The 26,798-nt window shown below is 35.6% G+C and overlaps 1 protein-coding gene across 4 annotated transcripts in view; it reads right to left on the bottom strand.

The window, feature by feature from the left end:
• LOC145668640 (uncharacterized) overlaps window positions 1–26,798 on the bottom strand; it is a 745,356-nt gene that overhangs the window by 146,917 nt on the left and 571,641 nt on the right. For all 4 annotated transcript variants that reach the window (XM_081736683.1, XM_081736684.1, XM_081736687.1 and 1 more), the window contains 2 exons: window positions 6,372–6,545; window positions 514–635 (listed from right to left, as the gene is read on the bottom strand). In XM_081736683.1, coding sequence (XP_081592809.1) covers window positions 514–635; window positions 6,372–6,545 — 296 coding nt within the window. The remainder of the gene's footprint in view (window positions 1–513; window positions 636–6,371; window positions 6,546–26,798) is intronic.

Raw genomic sequence — 26,798 nt, 5'->3', positions numbered from 1 at the left:
CTTCCTGTATCATACATAATATCTAATATGCATAATTTACGAGACCATTTAACACTGGAGAAGTAGAATGAACCTTTGGCAAGGAAATGATTAAAACATTTAATTGTTCCATTTCTAAATTCACAAGAAACGGTGATCAATACATGGAAAATCCCAATCGCTTCAGAATAGCTTGCAGCAGGATCAGAGCTTGAATCTCTTGTTACGAAACGATAACATTCACAGTTCATCACGAAGGGTTAAAAAAAATGACTAACGGATTTTTGGAACGAGATACCAGCGATTTTTAGCTTTTTATCATCCTAAAACCTGTATTTTATTAAAATTAAAAACAATGATTTTTAAAAGGTCACTAAGGTAAGTTATGCAAATTACGAACGCTCATAATTTTGTTACTTCATAATGCACGAAAAAAAAAAAAAAAAAAAAAGGTCTATAAAATATGGGAATCCAAATAGCACTTTTTCCCAATTTTAAATTGTTAGTTCATAGTATGTAGAAAAATACACTTACCTATAGGTGTGCTTGGTTTATATGGCAACACTCCTCTTTCGCCGACCGCTTGAATGATATGACCTCCAGGAGGAATTTTGTTTGCTGTTGTTACATGAACCAGTAAGTCCATCATTGGAGTACTGAAAAAAAGAGAAAAATTCACTTAAAAATAATTCAGTAGATTCGAACAAAAAATTTTCATTATACTATAGTAAGAATACCTGTCAGATGTGCTATGGCTAACCTTCTAATACACCAATTAATATAATTGGAGGCATCGGTGGTAGTGTGTTTACCCCTGATGCACGGAGTTCCTGGTTCGACCCCCGAACAAGTTAAGTTTGTGGTGGACATCATGCCCGTGGGATTGCTAGGGGGACTAGCTTTTCCTCCCAGATTCTCATTTCACCAATTCTTCCATAATCATTCACTTGTAAAAATGAAATCTTTGAGTTTTACGTCCAACGATTATGCCGGTTAGGCTAAAGGAGACGGTGATGATGAGAGATGAATGAAATGGTGGAATGAAGAAAGTGGGAGGAAACGGGAGAACCCGAGAAAACCCACGCACACGGTGTTTGTCCACCACAAAGTTCACTTGGCGGGAGCAGGGTTTGAACCCAGGACCCCAAGCACTAGAGGTGAACGCTCTACCACTGAACCACCGCGGCCCCAATCATTCACTTGCTTTAATTATCATCTCCCTTAGCCAAATGGGCATACTCGTGGTACGTTAAACTGAAAAAAAAAATCACTTCATTTTACCAATAATATAATTCAGAGGAAGCAGTGGCTCAGTGGTAGAGCGTTCACTTCTAATGTGTGGAGTCCCTGGCTTGTTCACCAAGTGGGTTTTCTACTGAACAAACACAGTGTATTTGGGTTTTGGGGGGTTATTTCGTTTCCTTCCATCCTCTTCATCCTATGATTTCATTCATTCTCATCACAGTCTCCATTAGCCTACACGCTATGGCTGTGGGACACGAAACTGAAAGATTTCATTTAAATTTTCAATTATTAATATACCGTTATCAGAAATATTTCTTCAGTTTTGTTTCGATTAAGAAAAATAAGAACTTATTTCACATTTAGAACAGTACTCGTAAATATGAAATTCATATAATTTTGAGTATCATTTGAGTAATATTATATATATATATATATATATATATATATATATATATATATATATATATATATATATATATATATATATATATATATATATATATATATATATATATATATATATATATACTGTATATATAACCATTTTTTTAAATAATTTTTTAAAAAAACATTACTATTGGAGACTAATATTTGCTCATACTTTAGTTCAATTTAGTCAGAATTTGGATTTCATTTAAGAAAATGTCTAATTTCTTATTAGGTCTCGAACTTAACATCCGCTTTACGCTCTTCTCATGGGAAATTATTTTATTAACTCTGCTCATTTTGAATTTAAGCAAATTTTAAACATATCAAATCCAATATTTGTGTAATATATGGGCTACTGTGAAGTACGTCAATTTATTTCCAATTAAAGAAATATATTATTTTACTTCTGAGGTTGAAGTATATTTTCCTGTTCTACATAACCTTTTAAGATAAATACACAGTACATTTGAAAATTTAAAGAATTTTTTAATATTTATAATATAATTCTATTACCTGTCCCGATATAAGTCCATTGCCTATACTCTAGTTTATACTATGAGTAACACATTGTCAACGGTGAATGAATGTTTATATTTTTGTTAATGAATCTACCAGAAAACTGTATGTTAGAGTGAACGTCTCGTTTTAAATGGGATTGCCTCTTTCTTCAGAACATCGTCTGGTATTTAAAAAAAAGGCAAACGGGTTATAGCATTAGAGAGTTATTTATAGTACACATCACGAATATGTAAGAGCAGTGACTACGCTAGATTTACTTTTGGGGGGCACGCGGGGGGAAGGGCTATTTTTGTGTGTACCGAAAAGGATAGGATAGTACTTGACTTGTAATTAACACGTAATTTCTGGAGGGAGGTTAGTCTCTGTGGGGGGTTGCCCTATTGACCCATTCTGGTGTCGTCCAGAGTTGGCGTGAGTCAATGAAAACTTGACCCACGACCCACTGACCCACTGACCCACCACCCACCGTGACCCACTGACCCACCATGACCCACCACCCACGGTGACCCACTGTGACCCACCATGACCCACCATGAACCACTCTAATCCACTTTGACCTACTCAGACTCACCAAAATCCATCGTCATTAACTCTGAACACGATCCTCGGCCTCTTCTGTACTGACTAAAGAGTTTACGCTTGTAATAAAACAATACTGTGAAATTGTCACTAATCGGAGTTTGAATTTCTAGTCAATCGCTCAATAACGGTGGATCTGACCTTTACGATATAAAATGGTAAAGTGTTTGTCAGTGAGGAAATTGAAACAGTTCGAGGTGGGGGGAAATTAGTGTGTGCCTAAAATATACTTGTACTAAGAGAGTATTCTTGCAAGTGTTAATTTCTGAACGCATTCCACAAGAAACTTCTATTCGTAGGGAAATACCCCTGTACAATACGGAAAAGGTTATGGTTTCTCAGTTCATAGTATTTTTCTCACAAAGACCTGAAAAACCAGTTGTTCATAGGGTATAAAGGTGGTCGGGTACCCTATGTGAGAGCATTTCCATAAAGTATGCTCATAATTGTAATTTGTGTAATCACTAAAACACCAAGTTAAATTTAAGATACAAATATGCATAATTGCAATTATTATGAACATTTATTCAAAGTAGTTTACCTAAAGCAAAGAAGAGACTTACTAAAAATTAGGTACAAAGTTGAATAACACAAATAAGCCATTAGTAATACAAGTATACATTTTCCGTAACTCGTAATTTTTCACCTTAAAACAAATCTGAAATCGGATTTATTTCCTGTTGGTAACTTTTTGGTGGTAAATCATCCGCAGTGAAATGATGTCCATCCTTCAGCCAAGAAATAACTAGCTCGTCTACTTTGAGCATGTCTAGCGGTGGGCCATTAACAATGATGAGCAACAAGTTAGACAATGTTTGAGCACTTAGTCTATTTCTAATATCAGTCATCTGTAAAGTCATAAGGGGAAATCCCCGTTCGCACTCTGTCGTGGAAATTGATAATACTTCTACCCGATTTCTGCAACTTCTCATCGACAATCTAGTTGTTAGACTTAAGTCTGATAACGATTTTTCTCGGTCAGTTTTGAAATACTCAGCAAGAAGTATCATCTCTCTATCACCATACAAAATCTTTTCCATATCGACCATGTCAGTTGGCAATGTCAACTCATGGAGAACAGAAACTTCATCTACCACACCTTCGATAGGGAATCTTGTGCATAAATGATCAATTATAGCTTGATGATTTATTATTTGTTTATAAATTTAATTTTTGTAATTACACATGAAGGTTTGTTGCCATTACTAAGTTTCCTCTCCTTTCTAGAAAGCGAAAGGGAACGAGGGTCCTGAAAAGTGTTCAGAGGTGAATGGGAATTTCCCTCCTTCTTCCCCTTCAATTACCACACTGCTGTTTGCCATGGGCCAAATTACGATGAATTTCAATTAAATTTTCATAATATAATTATTTCTTTGTTGAATTATCAATACTTTTCAGTGGAAAAAAGGATGAAATTTCAAAGTTCCAAATCAAAGTAAGTAGACCAACGTAAAGGGGAAAAAGTGTAAAATTTTTCATACAATTATGCGTACAATCCAAACCTCAAATTTCCGTGTAATTAAGCTTACAGTACAAATTTTATGCCTATTTTTCTCACAACTTTATGGGTTGATTGCCCTGTGCTGTAAGTGCTCCATATAATAAAAATAAGCTTCAGCAATTATTATAGCAGAAAACAATGGATATATGAAGCCAAGCACTGTATTTTTTGTTTCTGATTTTTTTCTTAAATAACATCGATCGTTGTCGATCATTTTTACAAACCAACTCACTACAAATTTTCCATATATAGAAAGTCCCCCCCCCTCATATAAAGGAGAATTTTTAAAAAATGCTAGAACACATTCTGTTTATTTTCAATAAAGAATTAATACACTGAATTTCAGCTCCATAAGTTTAACGGTTTGCGAGATACTAATTTTTTTTTTCGCAAAAATTCGGATCCTCACTACCTCCTTAGGATATTATGCATTATAATAAAAGCAATATAAAATATCCCAATTTGGATTAAGGCCTAACTATATACCAAAAGTAATTTCATTTGACTTTGCAATTTGACCGTGATGATCCGGCACACGTAGTTACATTCAATCTTTTATATAATAATTTATATATTACAGTGATTCAAAAATGTATTTTTTTCAGTAGTTAGCTCTAAAAACTCACAGGTCTCGAAAGCTAAGTTGTAGTGTAAGTCCTATTGCTATTATTACTATTAAAAATATCAATATCCAAAAGTGCCCGAAGTTCTTTTTTCACTTGGTTAGATATACTCACCTCAGGTAAGCAAACAGAAACAAGTGGAAAAGGAAGGGAAATTAAGGTCTTGAAAGTAAAACGGAGACAAATTTACCAGTCTTCAGAAGATACTGTCTACAATGCAGTGAGCAGAGAGGGTCGGTAGATCATACCGAGTCGGTGGGTCGCAGTGGGTCACGGTGGGTGGTGGGTCACCGTGGGTGGTGGGTCACAGTGGATCACATGCTGTTGACCCACGACCCACTGACCCACTCAGAAAACTTGACCCACTGACCCACCGACCCACTCCATCTCTGGTGTCGTCATTGTGTGAGAATATTCCAGAAACAAAAGAAATAGATACAAGAACCTTAAAATTAAAAAAAAAAAAAAAAAATGAAAAAAAGTCATCTCCGTCTATCAAATAAGTTTGGAATGTTTTCTTGGTATGAAGTGAGTAACTGTGTGGAATATATCATTTCTAATGTTTAAACCTGGACAAATTCCATCTGACCATCGGTCATGCTATTATCATGATCCTAGGAAATAAAACAGATTTCGATAATACCTATCATCATTCAGTACTTTCAACAGACAAAATCAGGGAAGAGATCGGAAAGATCATCGATGTAGTCACTCGGATTTGATCATAAATCTTGACAGATGACAAAAAAGCTTTCTAATGTTGATAATGGTCGAATCGATTACACAAATATTACCTTTTATAATAAATAATAACAATCAGATATAGTGTATGTAGTTACGAAATAATTTCAGCTCCGTAGTGTATGTAGTTACGAAATAAAGTGTTTGTAGTACAGTTACCCACAAAATATTCCGAAAAATTCAAACTGTAGATGCTCGCAGCTTCAATTACTATTTTTGCTTCACTATACAGTTAGTCGTCGATTTGCGAATGACTTCAGTCCCGACTGTCCAGTCGTATGTTGATTTGGTCTAAGTCGGCCAGGTGGAGCCTACCATATAGACTACAGTATAAAATATGATTTTGATCAATGGCCTGGCGACGATTTAAGGTCATGATTATACTATATCAAATTTACTGTTTTCATATGCAAAATAGTTTCACTAGATTTTCTATATTAGTGACACCAGGTCGTTGAAGATAACTACTTAATCTACCTAATTTGTACAACCGGTCGTAAGTACGTGATCATAAGTCGAAAACTTAATTGTATTAAGACGTCTTTGGTGTGTGTGATCTTGCATTCGATTTCCCGAAAGAGCACAACAATTTTGGTGTGAATCAACATAAATTGGCAACTAGTGGATTAAGAAGTACCAAGTGCCCGTATAAATAATTAGGAAACAAAAGCAATGTTTAAGCACTGAGCAGTCATCGCCCAGTTGAATGTGGGCACTTTAAAAAGAAAAAAAAAGTGCAGGTTTCAGTGTCTTACCTTCTTTCTACACTCATTTTCACTGTTCTGTTGTTGGGTAGAATGACGTTAAGGTCCATGGAACCTGCCAACATATCCACTGGCGTGTCTTCCGTGACTTCACGCAGAGGGAGGCCTCCATTCGATATGGCCCTCTGCACTGTGGGCGGCGGCGGTGCCATTTTTGCATCAGAACTGCAAGAAAGGAAAAAAAAAAAATGCATCAATTAGAATTTTCAAATGTAACGTTTAACAATTTATATATGCTTCGTAGGAAGAATAACACTATTGTCTGTTAATAATATTTGAAAGATGAAGCTGGCCAAACACACAGCAGAAAAAGCTTTAAAGAAAAACACGATAAGGTTCACTGAAAGTTCTTTAGTTTTTGAAAACAAGAAATATTAAGAGAAATATCGCACATTTATTTATTTATTGTTGTTTGAATGCATCTATAGTATGTCACATGTGGCATTATTACAACGATTGTCATTTCTTTATTGGGCAAAAGTAATAGAGTTTCATTTAAAAAAAAAAAAAAAATGGTCATGCTACTTCGAGTGCAAAATTGCCAATCATCTTTTGAAGCACTCTTCAGCATAGTTATTTTGGGATCAACGAGGGACCCTGAGAGAGTATTTTCAATTTTTGTACTGCTGAGAATAATTCGAGAAGACGCTTTTGTAACTTCCTAATAATTGACTAAACAAAAGATCTACCGTTTAGCGACGTTGTACAGACCAACCTTTTGAAATCTACATACATTAGCAGTAATTCAAATGTTATTACAGTCCGCGGGAAAGTATCCAACTTCCGTCTGGAGGAATTATAAACATGAACTGGTATGTTGGACTGTTAATGTCACTTTTCGGTTGTTTTTTTCAATATATTTTTTTTTTTCGAAAAACAGTCTTTATGACAGCTTTTTTTAATATCTGTAGCTCTTAGTCTCATAGTTTGATTTAAGGAGGACTACAAATCACTGCTAATAATATATATGCGAGACATTAAAAAAATATCTACGTTTAGTGAGAAACTTTCGTAACTGTAAAACCTAGGAAGTGACAATAGGACTTACAAGTTACTGATTTATATTTATTACCTTATTTATTTAGATCCGATCCAGAGTTGGGATGCTATTGCAATTAAGCTGGTGACCAGGCCAGCAACCAACCACAGAGGGTTGGAGGGGGGGGGGCATGAATTAGAGGGGCCACGTTATTAAACATTCTCTTACAAATGGCTAAATTGTGTTTTTGTATTAATAATAGCATTTTCTGTTAAGGTCTGGAGGGGCCACGAATGGTTGTAGGCCTGCTGGTGACCAAGCACAAGATACATACAGTCTTGTTATATTATTATGATGTGCGTATGTATATATGTAAAAAAAACTGGCGTTCTTTTGCAGGACTTGCATTCTTACATATAGGATGATAAATGCGAATCCTCTTTGGGTGTTTGATATCTTTATTTTCAACAAAAATACTATCGTAATATGTCATTTATAGTTGTAGGGTGTGGATGGCCGTGTTTTCTTTAACAAGACCGTACATGTAGTATGGAATGAAAGCTCCACAGTAGGATATTTGTTTTGTGAATTTGGAGATTAACGGTAAAACGGGGAACTACAATGTGAGATCCGAAACACATGAACTCTCACGAGGAATTTAACCTGGGACTCCAGCGTCAAAGTCATGTGTACTAACCTCAGTAACACAGGCATAATTTCATCAAGGACGGGGGTGATCAAACTCCCAAGTTCATATAGTTTCTGTATACGTATTTTTTTTTTTTCATAATATCTTGTTCAAGGGGGATATAAAACCAAAGAACCCTCCTTTGTGTATACCACTTAACCATATAGCCATAGTTTGTTCATAACCACCCGAGGTATATTATGTAACTACTTGTTATGGGTATTTCTACTTTCTTCTACTTTGTTTTGCTAATTATCGAATCAGCGTTCACTTCCAATCTACTGTGTTTGTACAGAACATTAACAAGACGGAAGGCACGGTGGCTTAACAATAGAGCACTCATTTTGGGTGTGAATGAATCTCTTGTTCGGTCCTAGACCTCATGAGATTCATTTTAAAGCTTTTAATGTGTTTTTACCTACATCTTAAGCTAGGAAGAGCTCAAACAAAGAAACCCATAAACTAGAATGTTATCTTTGATCAATGCAGGGGTGTATACCTACTTTTGGGCCACCCTATATTATATAGGTAAATAGAAAATAAAAGAATGGCAATAACATCTTGAAATGATCAATTTTTTCGACATAGTTATTCTACATGGAAAGATATTGTGTACCGACTGCAATATACACAAATATTGTTAGAAATAGTTATCTTCTATTCTAATATTGTGTAACAATTCAATTTCCTATGTTTTAATTGCTGCTATCCGCATAAATAGAAATACAAAAATCATGGTGATTGGAACAAAGCTGTTGATGTCAAATATAGAGGTAGAGTGAAAGAAAGAAGAACAGGTGACTAGTTTCGATATCAATGATTATTATGGTGATTCGCATAAATGATACAAGCAACAGTGACATTTACAATGAAAATTATAATTAATAATGACAAATATAAGTAATTGAAATAATGCCGTTGACAATCTGACGAAGTATTAAATTTGAGTAATATTAATAGCTGAGAAAACTTTTCAAGGTTCGTGAAATACAAAACGAAACAAGTGAGCATTGAAAAAGACACGTCAAATAAAAGAATTGGATAGGTGAATATTATTGCTCCTTGACACTATGGGAAGTCAGAGTGTTTTATAGTGGAGGAACCTTTTTTTTTTTTTTTTTTTTAACTGACGTGGAAGAGCGATTTTCTGTGTACGGTGGCACATTACCAAATAGGCCCGCTAGACACAGCCTAGGGACAGTTGGCGAAACCCCTTTTGCGGAATATCATAAATGACAGCCAGAAATTGGGTCTTTTTTCTAAAACTTTAATGTGAAGGAATAGTGTTGTTGGAAATTTTCATAGTTTAAACCTATTTTATTATTATTATTATTATTATTATTATTATTATTATTGTAAAAGACAGTTGTCTAAAGATCTCCAAACCTTGCTTACTAAACTTTTCAGAAGGGACTTCCTGTTTTGAAAGAATGAAGCAGAATCAATTTTACGAAAGACAAACTCCAAGAATGTCATTTGAAAATTTTTACAATGTGTTGTTGATATTGAATTCTCGTGTGGTTGTTAAAATGTCAAACTTAAAAAATTAAGACAGAACTAAAGAAAATACTAATACAAAGTATGACAAAGAAGTGCAGCTTTTGGTACTCGTTGTGCACCACTGAACAGGTTTAACGATTATTTCAGTATTCTTGTGTTCCTATTCATATCTGAAAGCGCGTTTGTTAGAGTTCTGTCCTAACCCAACAAGAAGGCACAGAATTAAGTGGGGCGGCTTGTAGTCTTGCAAAAGAAAAGCTAGAAAGAGTAACAACTTACAGAAAGCTTGGCATAATGGATACTTTTAAAACAAAAAGAACAAGAAAGTAACAGACTACATTGAGTGAGCTATGTGATACGCAAAATGCTCAGTGTTCTCATTTTGGTGAAGGAAGATAGTGGTCCTGCCTGAGGTAATGCTTCCCCAGTTTCTTGGAATCCTTGCTTGCGATAGTAGTGGTGTCAATTTTGTTAGTATTGATCCCGCAGACTGGTGTATGAATAAGTACTCTACAGGTGACATTCTCGTACGATGCTGCATTACTCGATACGCAGAAAATAATTTTTCTAAACTACAAAGACTCAAAGTAGGCAAAACTAAAATTTTAAAATATCAAATTAGAAAATCAAGTTAGAAATATGTTAGGGGTTTGGATAATATTTTCAAATGGCTCGATCAATGTAAGAATTTCCTTTATGCGTTCAGGAAAAGATTATTGTCTGCACAATGAGCAATTTGATTTTTTTTTTTTTTTCGGTGTACTGAATGATATGGAAATCCAGGGAAGGCTCATACGAGAATTCTACAATTTGTGATGAAGGTATTAAAAAGGTGCTGATAGAGAAAAATAAAAGGCGCTCATTAAGTTTGTGCTTAGAGACGCCGAGGAAGCTTAATCCGCCACTAATTGTGTAGTGGATCCATAATACGAAAGTGCTTGCATACATTGTATCCCTAAGTCCAAATCTATTCCTATAATTCAGCTCTTGATTAATTTTGCATATTCCTTTTTGAATCACTCTGGAAAAGAACTTTTCTCCCTATTCCTGCCTAACTGGCTTAGTGGTCCTACCTAGCTACGTTGGGGTAACTGGGCTAGAACCTGTCTTTTGAACAGAATACTCCGACAATACGATATCTAAGGCGCTGATATTTATATCCTAAAGTAGAAGATAGACAATGCTGGATACCTAAAGTTATATAGAAATTTCTGGTTAATGTTCATCGAAATTTAAAATATTTAGCTCAGCATATGAGGTTATAGTGTATATATAGGTTGGAGTGAAAGGAAATGAATAAATGAACTCTGCTAAAGACAATGAAGAGGTTCGGGCGATGAAATATACATTTATGAATGAATAAGTTTCCACTTATAATCAGGATTAAGAATAGGTAAATAGTTTTGCCCACATATTTATGCAACCTGCAACTCTTACATGTTTTGCTGTTTGTATGTTAGCGATACGCGCAACTGTTTTAAATTCGTAGTAAGATGGCTGAGGGTATCGTGTCACGTGGTGTTCGCGTGACACGGTTGAGTATGAAGATAAATGCATAGTTATGCTTGCATAACTCTTTCCTTGTCAACCTTACACATTCGAAGCTTATCTCGAAAAGGAAACAGAGAGAGTAAGTTTACAGAGGTTATCCTTCTCGAGAACTGAACATAGAATTTTAGTTGATTTTTTTAAATGATAGTTTTCTTGTTTTGAAGTTCGGATGTGTAAGGATTTGCATGAATTATTTTTTGAAGCATTTGAATAAGAAGAAAATTCTTGTGTTATTTTGACAATATCATTTACTTTGGTACCATATCCTCTGGCAATCCCTAAACTATGTTTAACTGTTGGGTTGGTGACATAATACTATTATGTTACTTGTAAGAATAGTGAGTACTAATTGTTCCAATCCAATACTTTTAAATTTTTTAGCTACAACAGGAGTTAATAAGGCTGTGTGTGGAATTGTCTAACATGTTTAATATAATGGAAAAATTAAATATCACAAGTATAGCATTACTCACTTGCAAAGTAGTGCTTTCAAAGTAATATGATCAATACCTCGGAGATGATAAAGCATCATTAGTATGTAATGAGTCTACCAATGTACTTAATACCAAAATTGGAAGCGATATTAGGACGCTCTCTGAAGTTCATCGATCGTTCATACTTACGTAATGTACATTGTTACCTGAAATCGAATTCGTGCCTTACTGACAACATGAAATCCAGTAAGTCTTACAGTTTTACTGCCACTATGGATGGGGTTCATCAACTAAATTTTTACCAAGCTTCTCCGATCAATGAACTGCCACTGACAGCGAGTAAAATTAGTAACTTCAAGCTTTGATGCCTAATTTTTATCTACATTTGAAAAATAGCACCACTTTATCAAATGAAACATCAAAACACAAATCATAAGAAGGTACACTTGCATCTCCAAAAAACACAAAATTCACTTCACCACAGAGTAAACAGGAGGAACCAACCTATGTTTGTGGACCATTAGTTTTGAACCGATCCTCACTAATCAACAGATATATTGCAACTGAAACGGGCAAGGTCATTCCAGTAGTGAAGATGCATCATGTTTACATCAATTACCTGAAAGAAAAGTGCCTCTTTTTTCTTTTTTCACAGTGAGCCATCTTCTCCCATGGTTAATTACGAAATCTACCTCATTCCAAGTGCTGAGAACAATAAAATCCTGGGAAGGGTCGAAAAGTTCAGGGTCTAAAGGAATGTCCCAACGTACTTACACACATACTTAAAGCATCACCGAACATACATGTAACTTTTCTTCATGTCAACTATATGGTACTTCGAACACGACATTACTTCAACAATTGTAGTTTTGAAACGAAAATCTCTCTTGTAAGTTGTCGACCACAATAGGTCTACTTCTATATTGCAGATCACAATCATGATATTTACTTACAACACATCCTGGAAGTTATTTTTAGACTAGCTACTTTAACCTTTCCGTGTTTGCTTTAACGAATAGCCGAAGCTATTATTCCAGAATATTACGTAGCACAGTTTTAATTTCAGCTTTTAAAAATAACTTACTAGATTACACGTAACGTGTTAAGTTCAATATTTCACATTTAGCGCTCTACTACTTAGCACGGTAGAGCGCTCACCTCTGATACAAAGGGCCTGTGGTTCGATCCCAGGCCACGTGAGTTTGTGGTGGACAACGTCATATCCGTTGAGTTTTCTCTCGGAGTTATTAGATTCCTTTCCACTTTCTCACTTCATTAATTCTTTCATAACCCTCCACTGTCTTCAGTCTAAAGGGTATAACAGTGAGACATACATACATACATACATATTATATTATCCTAACCAACAAGGAAAGTTTAAGAAAATTATATACAATCTAGAGTACGAAAAGTTGAGTTGATTGTGAGTATAACGTCCTTTTCAGTAGTGAGGCTATATGAGACGGGACCTGCTGATTAACGTGGAATTCGAACCACATGAGCTCCTGTTGGGAATCATACGTGGGTCTCCCACGTCGAAGGGGCGTACGATAACCGCTTAGCCACGAAGGAGCTCAGAAAAACGAAAGGTATTACATTACATAAAAGAAAAGGGATCAGGTACTACATAAAATCTGTTAAGGTAGCTAGTTAACTTACAGCCGCATATCCTTATCTTCCTATAAATGTATGCTTAGTTATTGGGTTCAATGGCGGAACTACAAACTATAAACTGGGGGGACAGTCAGACCCCAGACTATAATGAGTTTACTATAAACTTTCAAAAATATATAAATAACAGCTTCAATTATTTTTGTCACTCAAAAAAAAAAAAAAACTGGGGAGCCTAGGCCCGCCCCGGACCAGAACCGCCACTGGTTGAGTCTTATATGGAGGAAGTGGAGGAACAGACAGTAAAAGTAGTAGTTATGTTCTAGCCAAGGGGTAAAAATGACCGGGAACGCCGTTACTCCACTCCCAAAAATATGTGGCATTCCCTCCACTTCCTAAAAAATTACAATGAGCAAAGATAGACACGGGAGACGGCGTAACGTCATGCGTCTCCCTACCTTTTCAGATACACTTTTACTCCTGGTTCTAGCACAGATAACCTAGACACAAAATTCTTTGGACAATGGTGTATAGTATATTCAAGTACTGTGCTTAATAATAAGAATTACACGACAGATAGCACTAAATAAGAAAGAACCTCTGAAATGGTATTATTCTAGAAGGTGTTATAACAAATTTTATTCTGCAATTATTTATGGGGGGAAAAAAGTCAAAACAAGGAGAGAGAGAGAGAGAGAGAGAATTATGGACATGAACAGAACTTCATGCGTAGTTCCCAAGCGAATAACAATAATAATATTTCCACGTAACCCTAAAAATTCATGCAATATGAAAACCATGCCATTTATAAAAGTGAAACAGATCCTAACGTCTACCCTCACTAAACTGTTTATTATGACAACAACATGACATCAGTACGTACGTAGTATGGTTAATGAGAAACGAATTTCAAGCTTTTATTCCAAGTACCTAAAATATCAGATTATAATTTTTTTTAAGGACCATTTAAATAACATGAGGAATTTCGTCATTCCCCCTTTAGTCTCTAAATATTAAAAATATTCACTTCTGGCCTAAAGGTCTTGTCCCGAAAAGCTATAATCAAGCAAATTTGAACTTTCCACGTCAACTGGAAGTGCCAGTGCCCGTTATTTTACGTCAGTGAGTGAGTTCATGTAGTATAGTTAGGATTAGGATAATGTTCACGCATAACTTCAATATAGGTTCACCGCTTTTATTTATTTATTTTAGTTTGTTTGAAAGAGTATATTTTCGCGGTAGTCCCATATAAATTTCTTTAGAATCTCAGTAATCTTTGGAGCTAGACCAGCACCTCAACGGATGCTATGTTGAATTTTAGTAAAACTTTTGTTGGAAAATTTTCTGTAATTATCGAATCCTCTTCCATCTTGTCGTATAACCGTAATTATTTAATTATAAAGAAACATTCTGTCAGAGAAAAAAGAAGATACCCTTTCTGCAGAAAGTTGTAAATACTTCGTTAACAAGATAAGTAGTTATTTTAGACCGTCTGCACATGAAACTGACAGCTATTTATTTTAACATAGTATTTATTTTCGTATTACTAACACAACTACTTTCATAACATCTCAAAACGTAACAACACATATACTGTATGTGTATGTGGGTATACTTTCTCATTTACCAAGGCAAGCAGGTAGATAACTGAAGTAGTCTAATTATAACCATAGCTCTTAACGTGTATAAACTGCAGCATAAATTCACAGAGTGGCAATGCTTATATTTTCACTTTCTGAAACACTTTTACTGCTTCTAGCTAATGAATACAATAGCATGTCATTTTCTTCGGTCTTAAGAGTAAAACCGACTTTTGCTCTTTTCGTTTTACAACATTTACTAATCTTAATTTGTTTTAACACATTACAGTGTATATTATTTTAAATCTCTTTTCTGTAGTATTTTATTTCTTCAAATTAAAATAAAAGTCTTGAGTGCTTTGTTTAGCCGAATAGTTTCATATGCATGGTTTTGGGTTAGAGTTAGATGCACAAGATGCCTGATGCATAATTAGCATAACGATCAATTTCTTGAATTAAGAAGTAGCAAACTTAGATATATATATATATATGTGTGATGCGATTGATTAAAAAGGAAAAAGGCAGTAGAACCGGATATCACACATCATTTAATTAGAAACTGTCTTGCTATTACAACTCTCAGTGATCTAATAACGTCATGGTTTTTAATTTTAAAGAAAACAACTATCACTTTAACCGAAACATGAGTTTCAGAAACGTTATGACAAAAACAATCTCAGAGACCTATAAGTAAATTTCGGGATTATATTTACTTTGAAATATATTTAAGTTTTTTACATTTACATGACATATGAAAGTATAAAATAAAAGAGCCAAATAAACTTGACGTTTCGCTAACAACCAAGGGTGCTACCGTTGTGTTTTAGAATTTACCACTGAGTCTCAGAGACCTATGTTTCGGTTAAAGTGATATAGAAGCAATGTAGTCTAATTGTGTGAAATAACGTATATTATCTTAGGTAACATTTATTAGTGAAAATCTGAAAGTGCCAACGGAAAATAAAAGGAAGTATATCAATGACAAACGTTTAGCGAGAATACAAACGTATTTTGTGGGTATTAAGGTGAAGAGACGGAAAAGAAAGATTCAAGCATTTCGTGAAGAGTGTTGTAGTGTACAAGGTAGAAAAGTAGAGATTACGAGGGGAATATTGTAGTGTACAATGTAGAAACGTAGGCATTACCAGAAAAGTGCCAGAGTCCAGAGAAGTCATTCCTATGTGAATATGAAGAAGAATTTAAAAAATAAGCTGGGTAAGAAAATATACCAATGACGAAAAAAGATAGCAAAACTTGGGAGGAAGAAAAGCAATACTGGATATAGTTCTAAACAAAAGAAAGGAACATAGGAAACTAACTAGGTGTTACTTAAAAGAAAAAAAATATTACTAGGAATGTGTTCAAAAATGTGACAGAAGAAAACAGAAGAAGACTATACTGCTGTATGATATGCAGATAGTGTTGATCAGGAGACGAGACGATGAGATATCAGGATTTCTTGCCTCATCTCGTAAATTTTGTAGAAAATCTCGTCTCGATTTAAAATTTTTTATCGTCTAGTTTTTTTTTTTCTGAATTTTGTCTAGAAATTATCAGAATCTTTTCGTGTTGCGAAAGGCTCACGAAGGGGGGTGATATTAACATTTGAACTATATTTATTATTGGAGTATATTTGCGTAATGACTTGCGTATCTTCAAAGCTGACAAATGGTCTTCATTGTATTCGTAAAATCACTATCAACGTATAGTTTTTTAAATACCATGTGTCTGTAACATTAAAACATTGTTTCAGATCTGCGACTTGGGTCAACCTAGTGTTGCCCCTGAAACACGAGAAATTTCTCGTCTCGTTTCAATATGTCTCGAAAACGAGATAGAGAATTGTCACATTTCTTTTGTCGTCTAGAATATAAAAATACCTCTCGTCTCATCGACAATGCTAACCACAAGGAAAAATTCTTAACGTGGCACGGAAAATAAAGATAAGAGAAGGATGGCTCCAAACATGTCACAGGTGACCTGTCATATAATATCCATCATGATTCCGTGCAGTAAAACCATAATTACTCAGCACTCCCTTCACTTGTCTTATTAATTTACAATTTTTGTATACGTATTTTCAGAACTACAAAGAAAAGGAACCAAGGACTACACAGATGAGCCGGCTCCATAAAAAGGGAGCTGCTTGGTATAGATATTGGGAGGGTATATTTCAAGTGGACGGAGAGAGTAGGGGTATTGTGCCATTTATAGATATTTGATGCTATAGACATGTCATATTAAGTCTATAAGAAAATATGATTTTAATTTCTGTACTTCAAACAAAGTGCCGCGTAATTTGATGTTTGATTTTAATAATAAACACCCCCGCCAATTTATCTACAACTTGACGTTAACGAACCTTACAAGAGATTTGAAGTTATCAACAAAGATTCGCAAGATACGCGAATTATTCTGTATATCATTCCAGAAAAAAAAAAAAGAAACGTAGCTGACCCGTCACTGTCACTATACACTTCATCATTCTAATAGGAGTACGAACCTCCCTAATAGGAGTACGAACCTCCTTCCTATTTCCTCTCATGTAAATCCATATCCGAGTACACCTCATTACAGTTCTACAGGCATTTTAAGTTGCTACCATGCAATAGGTTTTGCCATTCAAATTATGGCAGAACGCCTGCAATGTCCGTCAACCTGCTACACGTAGTTCTTCTACTGGTTGCATAATACAAGGCTATCAACCTTAGCAACACTCTACAACAAAATCTTATGGGCTCGAAACGAATCTTAAAGGTTGAACATAACGAAACTTAAAAAAGAATGAATGAATGAGAACTGGCACCTAACAACGAGTACTAGAACAGGATAGGAACAACGGACAGACTATAGCGAGACATTGGGAATAATTATTTAAGGTTTGGTATATGGAACATTAGGACACTGCTAGAAGCTGGAAAAAAAAAATATATGGAAATAGCTGATGAAAATACTTGGGTGATATTATGCTAATCATCGGAGTTTTAGTGTTAAAAGAAATTAGATGGAAGTGGATAGTAAAGATAGACAAAAAAAAAGTTACACTGGTCTATAGCGGAGAAGACAGCATGGAACAGAGGAACAGGATTCATAAGTACGCCACACAGGAAATCAATGATTGACTTCACACCTATTAAAAATAGCTATGTAAAGTCCGACTGAAAGGTAAATTTCAATGTATTACCGTAACATCAGCAAATATCTCGACGAAAGAAGCAGATGATAACGAAAAAGACAGCTTTCATGATAACCTAGGAAGAATAATAGAGGAAATCAGCAAGCTTGATGTAATTATATTAAGATATTTCAATGCAAAAGTGGACAAAGAAGAGGTGATAAGAATCTCTGAAAATAGCTTTCTATACACAGAAAGAAGGGCAACTGGCTGGAGGCTACTAGACGTATGCACACAAACATACACGAGTATATACGAAGCACTTCCCTCGAAAAGACATCCACAAGAATACATGGAAAATACTTGGGATAACATAGACAACAAAATCGAGCATGTTGCAATCGAATATCCTCATGTGTCAAGTATCAACGTTAAAACATACAAAGAGATGGCTATCATTTTATGGTTAGAGTTACTGTACAACGAAGAATTACAAAGGCTAGACAATCGGAAGGACAAAGAGGAATAAGGTGGAACGTAGAGAAACTTCAGGATAAAGATGCTAACTAACAATATGAGCAAGCAATAAGCAAGCAAGATCAAGCAGGCACAGGATCTGACGGTATAAATCAAGCGTGGAACAACCTTCAGAAGATCAATAAAGTTGCTGAAATAATAGGCAAAAGAGAATGAAGTACGAAAGTAGGAGGCGTATCAGCAGAAAGAACTTAGATGATACAGCATGAAACCAGAGAATACTACTTGGACTATATGGAAAAATAAAAAGAAGACAAATATGCAAGAGGAAGAAAAAGAATGGATGGAAATAATCTAGCACATCGAACAATAAAACGTTACAGGAAATGCTAAAGCCAATACAATGAGGATCACTAAAGAATAGACGCATGCAGAGATAAAAATGAGAGGATTATTACAGACGAAAGCAAATGTCTCGAAAAGACGGGCCGAGAAATTTAAAAAAATTACTTAACAACGATTAAGCGGAGACAGTGGTGCCCTAGATATCGACATAAACATAGATGAATCAATGCTAGAAGAAAAAAAGCAATCCAAATGCTCCAGATCGAAAGCTAGAACAACACTCCAAGCTCTTGTAATTAACGGACATTAGAGTTACAGATTTTACATATCTAACTATGGTCTATGGAACCCGGAAGTTCAATGCCACATTCAGATTGCATTGTGGCATTGGGATAGAAGGATAGAAGTTGTGCACTGACTTCTATCCTTATCCGATTGGATCCAGTTTCTACTTTGTATTCCTATTTCGGCGAGATCCATCTTAATATTATTCTCTCATCTACGCCTAGGTCTTCTTAATGCTCATTTCCCGGTAAAACTTTGAAAGCGTTCCTATTTACATATCTATGTATAAATATTAAAAATAGGTCAGACACAAAACAAACCAATAAAACACGATTCTAGCAGGGAACAGGTGTTTCTACACAAATAGAAAACTATTCAAATTGAAACTAATAACGTGTCAAACGAAAGTAAAGCTCTACAAAACTCGAATAAGGCCACTTGTGATACATGGCGGCAAAACGCGGAGACTAATTAAGGATTACCAGGAAAGTCTTCCTAGAGAAAAACAACATTTCGGAAAATATATGACCTACTTAGACATTTAGAACTAATCGGTAATGAGAAAATTATCGGGTTTATCAAATCACAGCGAATAAGATGGTTAGGACATATAAAGAGAATAGACCGAGCAAGAAAATCTAAAGCAACACTAACACAGAATATGATAGGGAAGAAAGCTCGAGGAAGACTGGAAAGAAGACGGCTCCAAGCAGTGGAAGAAAATTTGCAAAAGATGAGGGTTATGGGATGGAGACGACATGTCCAAAACAGACAGGAATGGAGAAAGATATTGTCAAACAGACAGGAATGGAGAAGAGATTGATGTTGTCAAAGAGGACAGGGCTCATGACGGGCTGTAGTGGCAAAGAAGAGAAAGAAGAATGAGAACTAGTAAACCTACACAAAATTTGGAATCGGCCAGAGAAAATGGCATGGATCTCATTTTTAATAGGAATTGGCTACAAACTAACGTAACGTTTTAATATAGATATTTCGGGAAATGTTTTCATTTTACTTTTATTATAAACAATATTTCGGGGAATGAGATGCCATATAAGAGAGAGTGCACTAGGTATTTCTCCTGCTGCCTGGCAGGTCAATACACCCCTGACTCGACCCTTGCTCAAACTTAGTAAATGCCTAACCTAGTGGACTTCAGAATGTCTCCAGGAAGAATACTCAGAAAAGACATTTATTTAACATCTTTTGTCAACATGAAATATTTAACCAAGAGAGAAAAGAGGGTGTGCGTATATGTATACACACTTTCTCCTACAATTAATACAACTTTATTACGCCAACACTCACTTAATTACACTTTTATTTTCTTTATCATATTCTTGAGATGTCGCCCAAGGCCAATTTACATGTCCTTATAATTGAACTAGTTTCTTTTGAAATCTCTGCGTGGATTTTAATTATTAATTCGGACGTTAATGTGCATAATTATAATTAATCATAATACAATTTAGGAACTTCTTATGACAAAGGGAATAAACAAAGTTCAAGGAATTAAAACTTATACACAGTACGTAAATAGGTTGCAGAAATTACTACATTCTATTAGAAGCGGGATTACTTACATATTTTAATTCATTCCTTTTTAAATGTGTAGAAAGGAAAAGGTTGCAAGTTTTACAGCGAATCATTACATAAAAATTTCATCCATCCAAACCCTACCTCCCATTCATTTGATTTAGTAAATTTTCATAACCTAAGACGGCATAGCTATGTGCTAGGGCGCTTATCTTTATAGTGAAATATTATTGGTTCGATCTTAAACAACGTCCTCTCCCTTAGTCTAATAGCTAAAGAACTTGCTTTAGTTACATGGGGTCCCGAGTTCGATTCCCGATGGGAGCTCATGTGGCTGGTATCTCATATTAAACTGTGTCCCCTATAGCCCCGGTACTGAAATTAATGTTAAACTCCAAGTTAACCAACTAAAGACGTCTAAATGTACGATGCGTGTACATTTCTTTAAAATAGCCACGCATTTTAACATTTGTATTTTGCCAAGTAATATCACTTATTTGTATATCACGAGTATATACATAACACAAAAGAAGATGATATACATGGAAATCACCAACAGACGGTGGAAGATACCAAATAGACTATGTTATGATTCAGGACATACCGGAATAGCTTAAAGAACGCGAAGACCCTTCCCGGGGCAGATATTTTCTCTGATCATAAGCTTGTGCTAGCCGAAGTAGATATTCAACTGAAAAATGCAAACAGAAGAAAAACAGGTAACAAAGTGTTGAATACTGAAAAGTTTATAAACGAGGAAATATTTTCGTTGAAAAATTCGAAGAAAAACATTCAAACGAGGAAAGAATAGGTGCAGTTAGTAAGGCACGGTGGGAACACGTTAAACTTTGCTTACAGCAGGCTGCAGAGGAAGTAGTAGGTTACCGCGAACACAAAACGGCTAAGAAACTATGGGTTACAGAGCAGATGTTGCAGAAAATGAGGGAGAGGAAGGCGTGGAAACAGGCTGATACAGAAGAGGACAGAAAGATTTACAGAAAGTTAATGAGTTACGAAGAGAAACAAACAGAGCGAGGGAAGAGTTTTACAAAAGAAAATGCGAGGACATAGAAGAATTAGAAAGAGTTGGGAAATATGAGGAAATTCATAAGAAGGTGAAATCTATGGAATTTCGGAGGAAACAAGGGGACATTACGATGGCAGTAGAAAATAAGAATGGGAAGGTAGTGAGCGAGAGAAATGAGGTCATAGGAAGATGGAAAGAATACGTTGAAGACTTATGCGGTTGCCAGTTGAACGATAGAGGTAGGCAGGGCCGGGATTGAACAAGCCCCATCGGACATTGCCTGGGGCCCCGGATTTGGATTGGGCTCTGCCGGGCTGTGGTCATACGGTGGGATTCGGTAGCTTCTGGGAACCAATCCCAGGAATCTGGGTAACGGTGAACACGGGCGGGAGGTGAGCTTGCCTTATAACGCTCGGGTGCCATGCCTGCAGAGCATGGTAGGACTGATTCGCTAGCAGTCTGCCTCAACCACTAAGTCAACTGGTAGGCACTCAGGACTTCGATCTGGCCGCGCAGTGGGCGTATCCCACTCACTCAGAGAATAAGGGTTACATCGCTTAGGCGAGTCAGAATTAAGGGACAAATTCTGACGGTGCACCATGTGCACGAGCACATACAATAGCGTATAGAGGAACTTCGGGCGGGGTGCGTTACATTCTCGCGGAATCCGTCCATCAAATAGACCGAACGGTTGGGGCATGCTCCCCATGCATGCGACTAAGCGTAGACCAGTAGACCACTAGCATCAAAGCAGGGATAGACCGTGTAGCCTAAATGTTGAAGAAGAAAATGAAGTAGGCGAGGATGATAAAGGATTTAGTATTCTTAGGGATGAGTTTGAAAAGGCTATATTCGAGATTAGGAATGGAAAGGCAACCGGGAGAGATAATATACCAATCGAATTCATTAAAAATATAGGAGACAACGGAAAGAAAGAATTGTTCCGACTATGCAATGAAATACATGAAACAGAGGAGTGGCCAAAAGACTTCCTGAAGACGAGCATAATACCGATGGCTAAGAAATCAAACTCAAAGACATGTGAGGATTATAGAACTATTAGTCTTATATCTCATGAAGCCAAAATTTTGCTCCGAATACTGAACAGAAGGTTATATGGAAGAACAAATGAAGAAGTTGAGGAGAAGCAGTTCGGGTTCAGAAGAGGTAAGGGCACAAGAGATGCTATTGGATTATTAAGGGCGATCGGTGAAATATTTATAGAAAAAGGGAAAGAGGTGTATGCTGTATTTATTGATCTAGAAAAGGCTTTTGGCCGCGTGAATTGGGAATTGTTGCTGGGAGTTCTAAAGAAGATAGGGTTGGAATGGAAAGATCGAGGACTCATAAGAAACTTATACATGAACCAACAAGTAAGTGTTAGGATAGGGGAAGAACTGACGGAAGAGAGTGCAATTAGAAGAGGAGTTCGACAAGGATGCTGCCTCTCACCAACACTGTTTAATGTCTATCTAGAAGAGATAGTGAAAAAGAATTTACATGATGACGACGGCATTTCGGTAGGAGATAGAATGATTAGATACATAAGATTTGCAGACGATATGCCGCTTGTTGCAGAATCTGAAAAGGAAATCAATAAAATGTTAGAAAACCTTAGGATGGGCTTTGAAGAGTATGGGATGAAAATAATTGTTAGAAAGACAAAAGCCATGGTGATTGGAACGAAGAGGTCTGTGTCAAATATAAAAGTGGGAGGGGAGCAAATAGAACAAGTGAATAGTTTTCTATATCTGGGTAGTATTCTTAGTAATGACATGAAGTGTGGACGTAAAATAAAAGCAAGGATAGGAATGACGAAAGAAGTCTTCAGGAGGAAGAAAAGTCTGTTTTGTGGGACCTTGAATAGAGAGTTGAGAAAAAGACGCATAAAATGCTTCGTATGGAGTGTTGTACTGAATGGGACGGAAACGTGGACATTACGTAAAACGACTGAAAGCGTTCGAAATGTGGGTGTGAAGAAGAATGGAAAGAATTAGTTGGGTCGAGAGGAAAACGAATGAGAGGGTGTTAGAAATAGTGGGGGAGAAAAGAATACTTTTAGATATTGTTAAGAGAAAGAGAAATTGGTTGGGACATTGCCTAAGAAGAAATTGTATAATGAGGGACGTCCTAGAGGGTATGTTGGCGGGAAAGAGAGGGAGGGGCGAAGGAGACTACAATTAATGGATGATATAAAAACAAGATCATACGTGAAGACGAAGAGGTTAGCGGAGGACCGTGGAGCATGGAAGCTTCTTAGCTGCTGCAAGTGACCTGCCACTAAGGGTAGAATACTTATGATGATAATATGGGTATATACATATACTGTATTTCACTTTTTCATTGATTTTGAGGTGAAGACTAACTGAAACGGCCGTTCTTCGCACGGCAAAATTGGTTTATGAAAAATATTTGAGCTCCCATCAGATGAGTATTCGAATCGAAATTAAAATAAAAAGTTAGTTGGATTTAAATGCTGGCTGTTTTTTTTTTTTTTTTTTTTTAATCATTTTAAATAGTTCGACCGATTCTTTACTTTAACGATTTTATGAATACAAAATGGGAAACTAGAAGAATATAGAGATTACCTCTCTCCCTTTAGAAGCAACATTTTCGGAAGGGATTCGTGAGACACTTTACTTTTTGCCCATGCTTCCATTTTAGTACGTCACTGCTTACGAATAAATTTACATTTTTACTTCAATTAGAAACAACAGTCAAAGCTTGTAAAAAAAATGGCGGGTGTTTAATTCTATGATCATTACCTGCACAGACCTGATCAAGAAAAGACTCACTCTCTTTAAACAGAAGTTTCCTATTTACAATTGTAGTCAATATTTTATTAATGACATATACAACAGTTTGTGAAGGTAAGAAATAAAGGAAATAACCTTATGTTGCAATCCTTTTCTGTGAACGTGAGTTGAATGAACATTTTTTAAAAATATTTTATTCATTTATTTATTTATTTTTAGATAAGATTGTACAGTCATTTAAGAAACTAAGATTTTTTTTTTATTATTGTTAATGATATTCAGCACCCGTCGGTTGTATTTGAATCTACACACTTCTAGTTTAGTTTTCTAAGCAACTAAGCCGCTGCTTGTTGCAATCTTGTTCGCTTAGAGATGAGGACGTAGAACTTGTGCAATATATTTTTTTAACGTGACTATCCATATTACAAATGTAAGCATCGTTTCTCATTCAACAGAACCAAGTTCACATTTGAAACCACTTCAGAAAAAAAAAAAAAGTCCATCTAACACCAATGGAACAAGATAGAGTTGCTTAATCATGCTCAGCTCTTCAGTGACCATGACATTACATAATAATGATTACAAACACAAAAAGAAAACTTCCAAGGTTTCGAATTCTGCTTGCTGTTTCTATCTCCAGTGATGTAACCACGGTTAACACAAGAACAATGAGCCATATTGGTTACCGAATGAATCGAATTCGCTATAGTAGACAAGGAAGAACAGGATTATTTTTCTAACGCAAACAGAATAAAATAACTCTCTAATGTTCCAGGATATTGTTTGTGGTTTTTTATACAACATACACCAACCGTGAAATTCTGTGAAGAATTTTAATACGTAGTAATATTCTCTTTTAGCCAAAACAACTTCAACACTTGTACTGATACATTTTAATCACATTACAGTCATCTTTACACATAGAGTAACAAACTCTGCTGATTAATAACAAAAAAAAAAAAAAAAAAAATATTAATCCACTAAACATTATACAACCATGTTCGAAAGTGTTTGTTGTAGTTTTACCTCATAACCACTTACAAATTACCTTTGCAAATTCGTATTTCTAAAAAAACTGTTGTTGGTATTTTATAAATCAGCTGACAGGTTAAACAAGAATGCCTACTCATATCAAGAACGGATAGTTTATGTCAACGCCCCTAAAAATGTGATATGCATATCAAGTTAACAAGCATGTAGTATATTTTAAGAGAACTGTAGCAAGAAAAACGCTAACTTCCAAAGTGAAGCTGAACTTTATTTACGTAGGTGTTTATTTATTATTGATGATTAAAAAAAAAGAACATTAGTACAAAACGTTATATTAGGAGACATTTATAAACAAAGTAAGTTTTTTTTTTTAAAAAAAAAAAAGCGAAACTATGGTTTCTTTATATAGGTCACTTTGTGAACATTAATAGACAAAGATTTGCTGATTCGAAACATTGATGCTTGGATAATTTCTCCGCACTCGCATGGAACTTCTATTAGATACCAACGTATAATACTGTGTTCGGCCAACTGTACCCACGTGAAACATGTCTAGGTGATACCACTTTCTGATTATATCACCTTCGAGAAAAAGTATATACACCATATACTTCTGTATATGAATAGAAGACATCCGTGGTAGATTCTCCCCTATATATTCTTCGAAGCCTTCATTCCTACGTTGATCTTGTCTTCACGTTGATTTGGCGCCTTTTTTCTTCATTTTCCACTAAACTCTATGGAAGAAGAAACTTTTCGATATTTGATCGGTCCCTATCAGCGTGTAAAATTTGATCAAGACTGATTAAGCAGTTTGAATCCTATGGGAGAAATGAGTATTCCTGTCGGGTGAATGCGATTCAATTCAGAGTTGTTAGCGGTAACTGAACCGACATACGTAAATTGGTTCTATAAATTTCTTTTTATATTCCGGAACTGGAACGGATTTACCCGAAAAAATAATCCGGGTCCCGAGCTGAAAGAGATTTTATGCTTTTAAAAAAAAGGAAATTGTTACGGACTGTGTCAAAACAAACTTTCCAAGAAAATCTGTTCCGAGCGGAACCAAATTTAATTTTCTAAGAAAATCTGTTTTGGTCCTAGAGAGTGAAATTACAGAGAAAAGAGGAATAGGTTTTGTTAGGAACACACTGATGTATGACTTGCAACGAATTTACGCTAACAGTGTTCGCAAATATCAAAGTATACAATTTAGATTCTCTTCTCGAAGCACACTCAGTTAAAACGTTTACATAGGTTCCGGGACCGTAACCCAAAACATTTTGTATTCCGCTACGATCAACAACCATGTATATTAAAAATTCACTCCATCTCTTAACAAAAGGTTATCTACGAATTTAAAAGAAGCCGTATAAATGATGATCTACAGTATATAAGGAACATCTTGACGTGTAGAAGACAATTTAGCAAAATGATTTGAGTTGAACGACACTTAAACTGCTGTTAGTATGAAGTACATTCATTGCATTGCATGCCTTTCACTCAAAACGTATAATGTTTAATTTGCAGTTGGCGATAAGCTT

The sequence above is a fragment of the Thermobia domestica genome, chromosome 13, assembly GCF_964235325.1.
Source record: "Thermobia domestica chromosome 13, izTheDome1.hap1.1, whole genome shotgun sequence".
Lineage (NCBI taxonomy): Eukaryota > Metazoa > Arthropoda > Insecta > Zygentoma > Lepismatidae > Thermobia > Thermobia domestica.
Note: the sequence above shows the minus strand (reverse complement) of the source record. Positions and strands in the feature narration are given on the sequence as shown.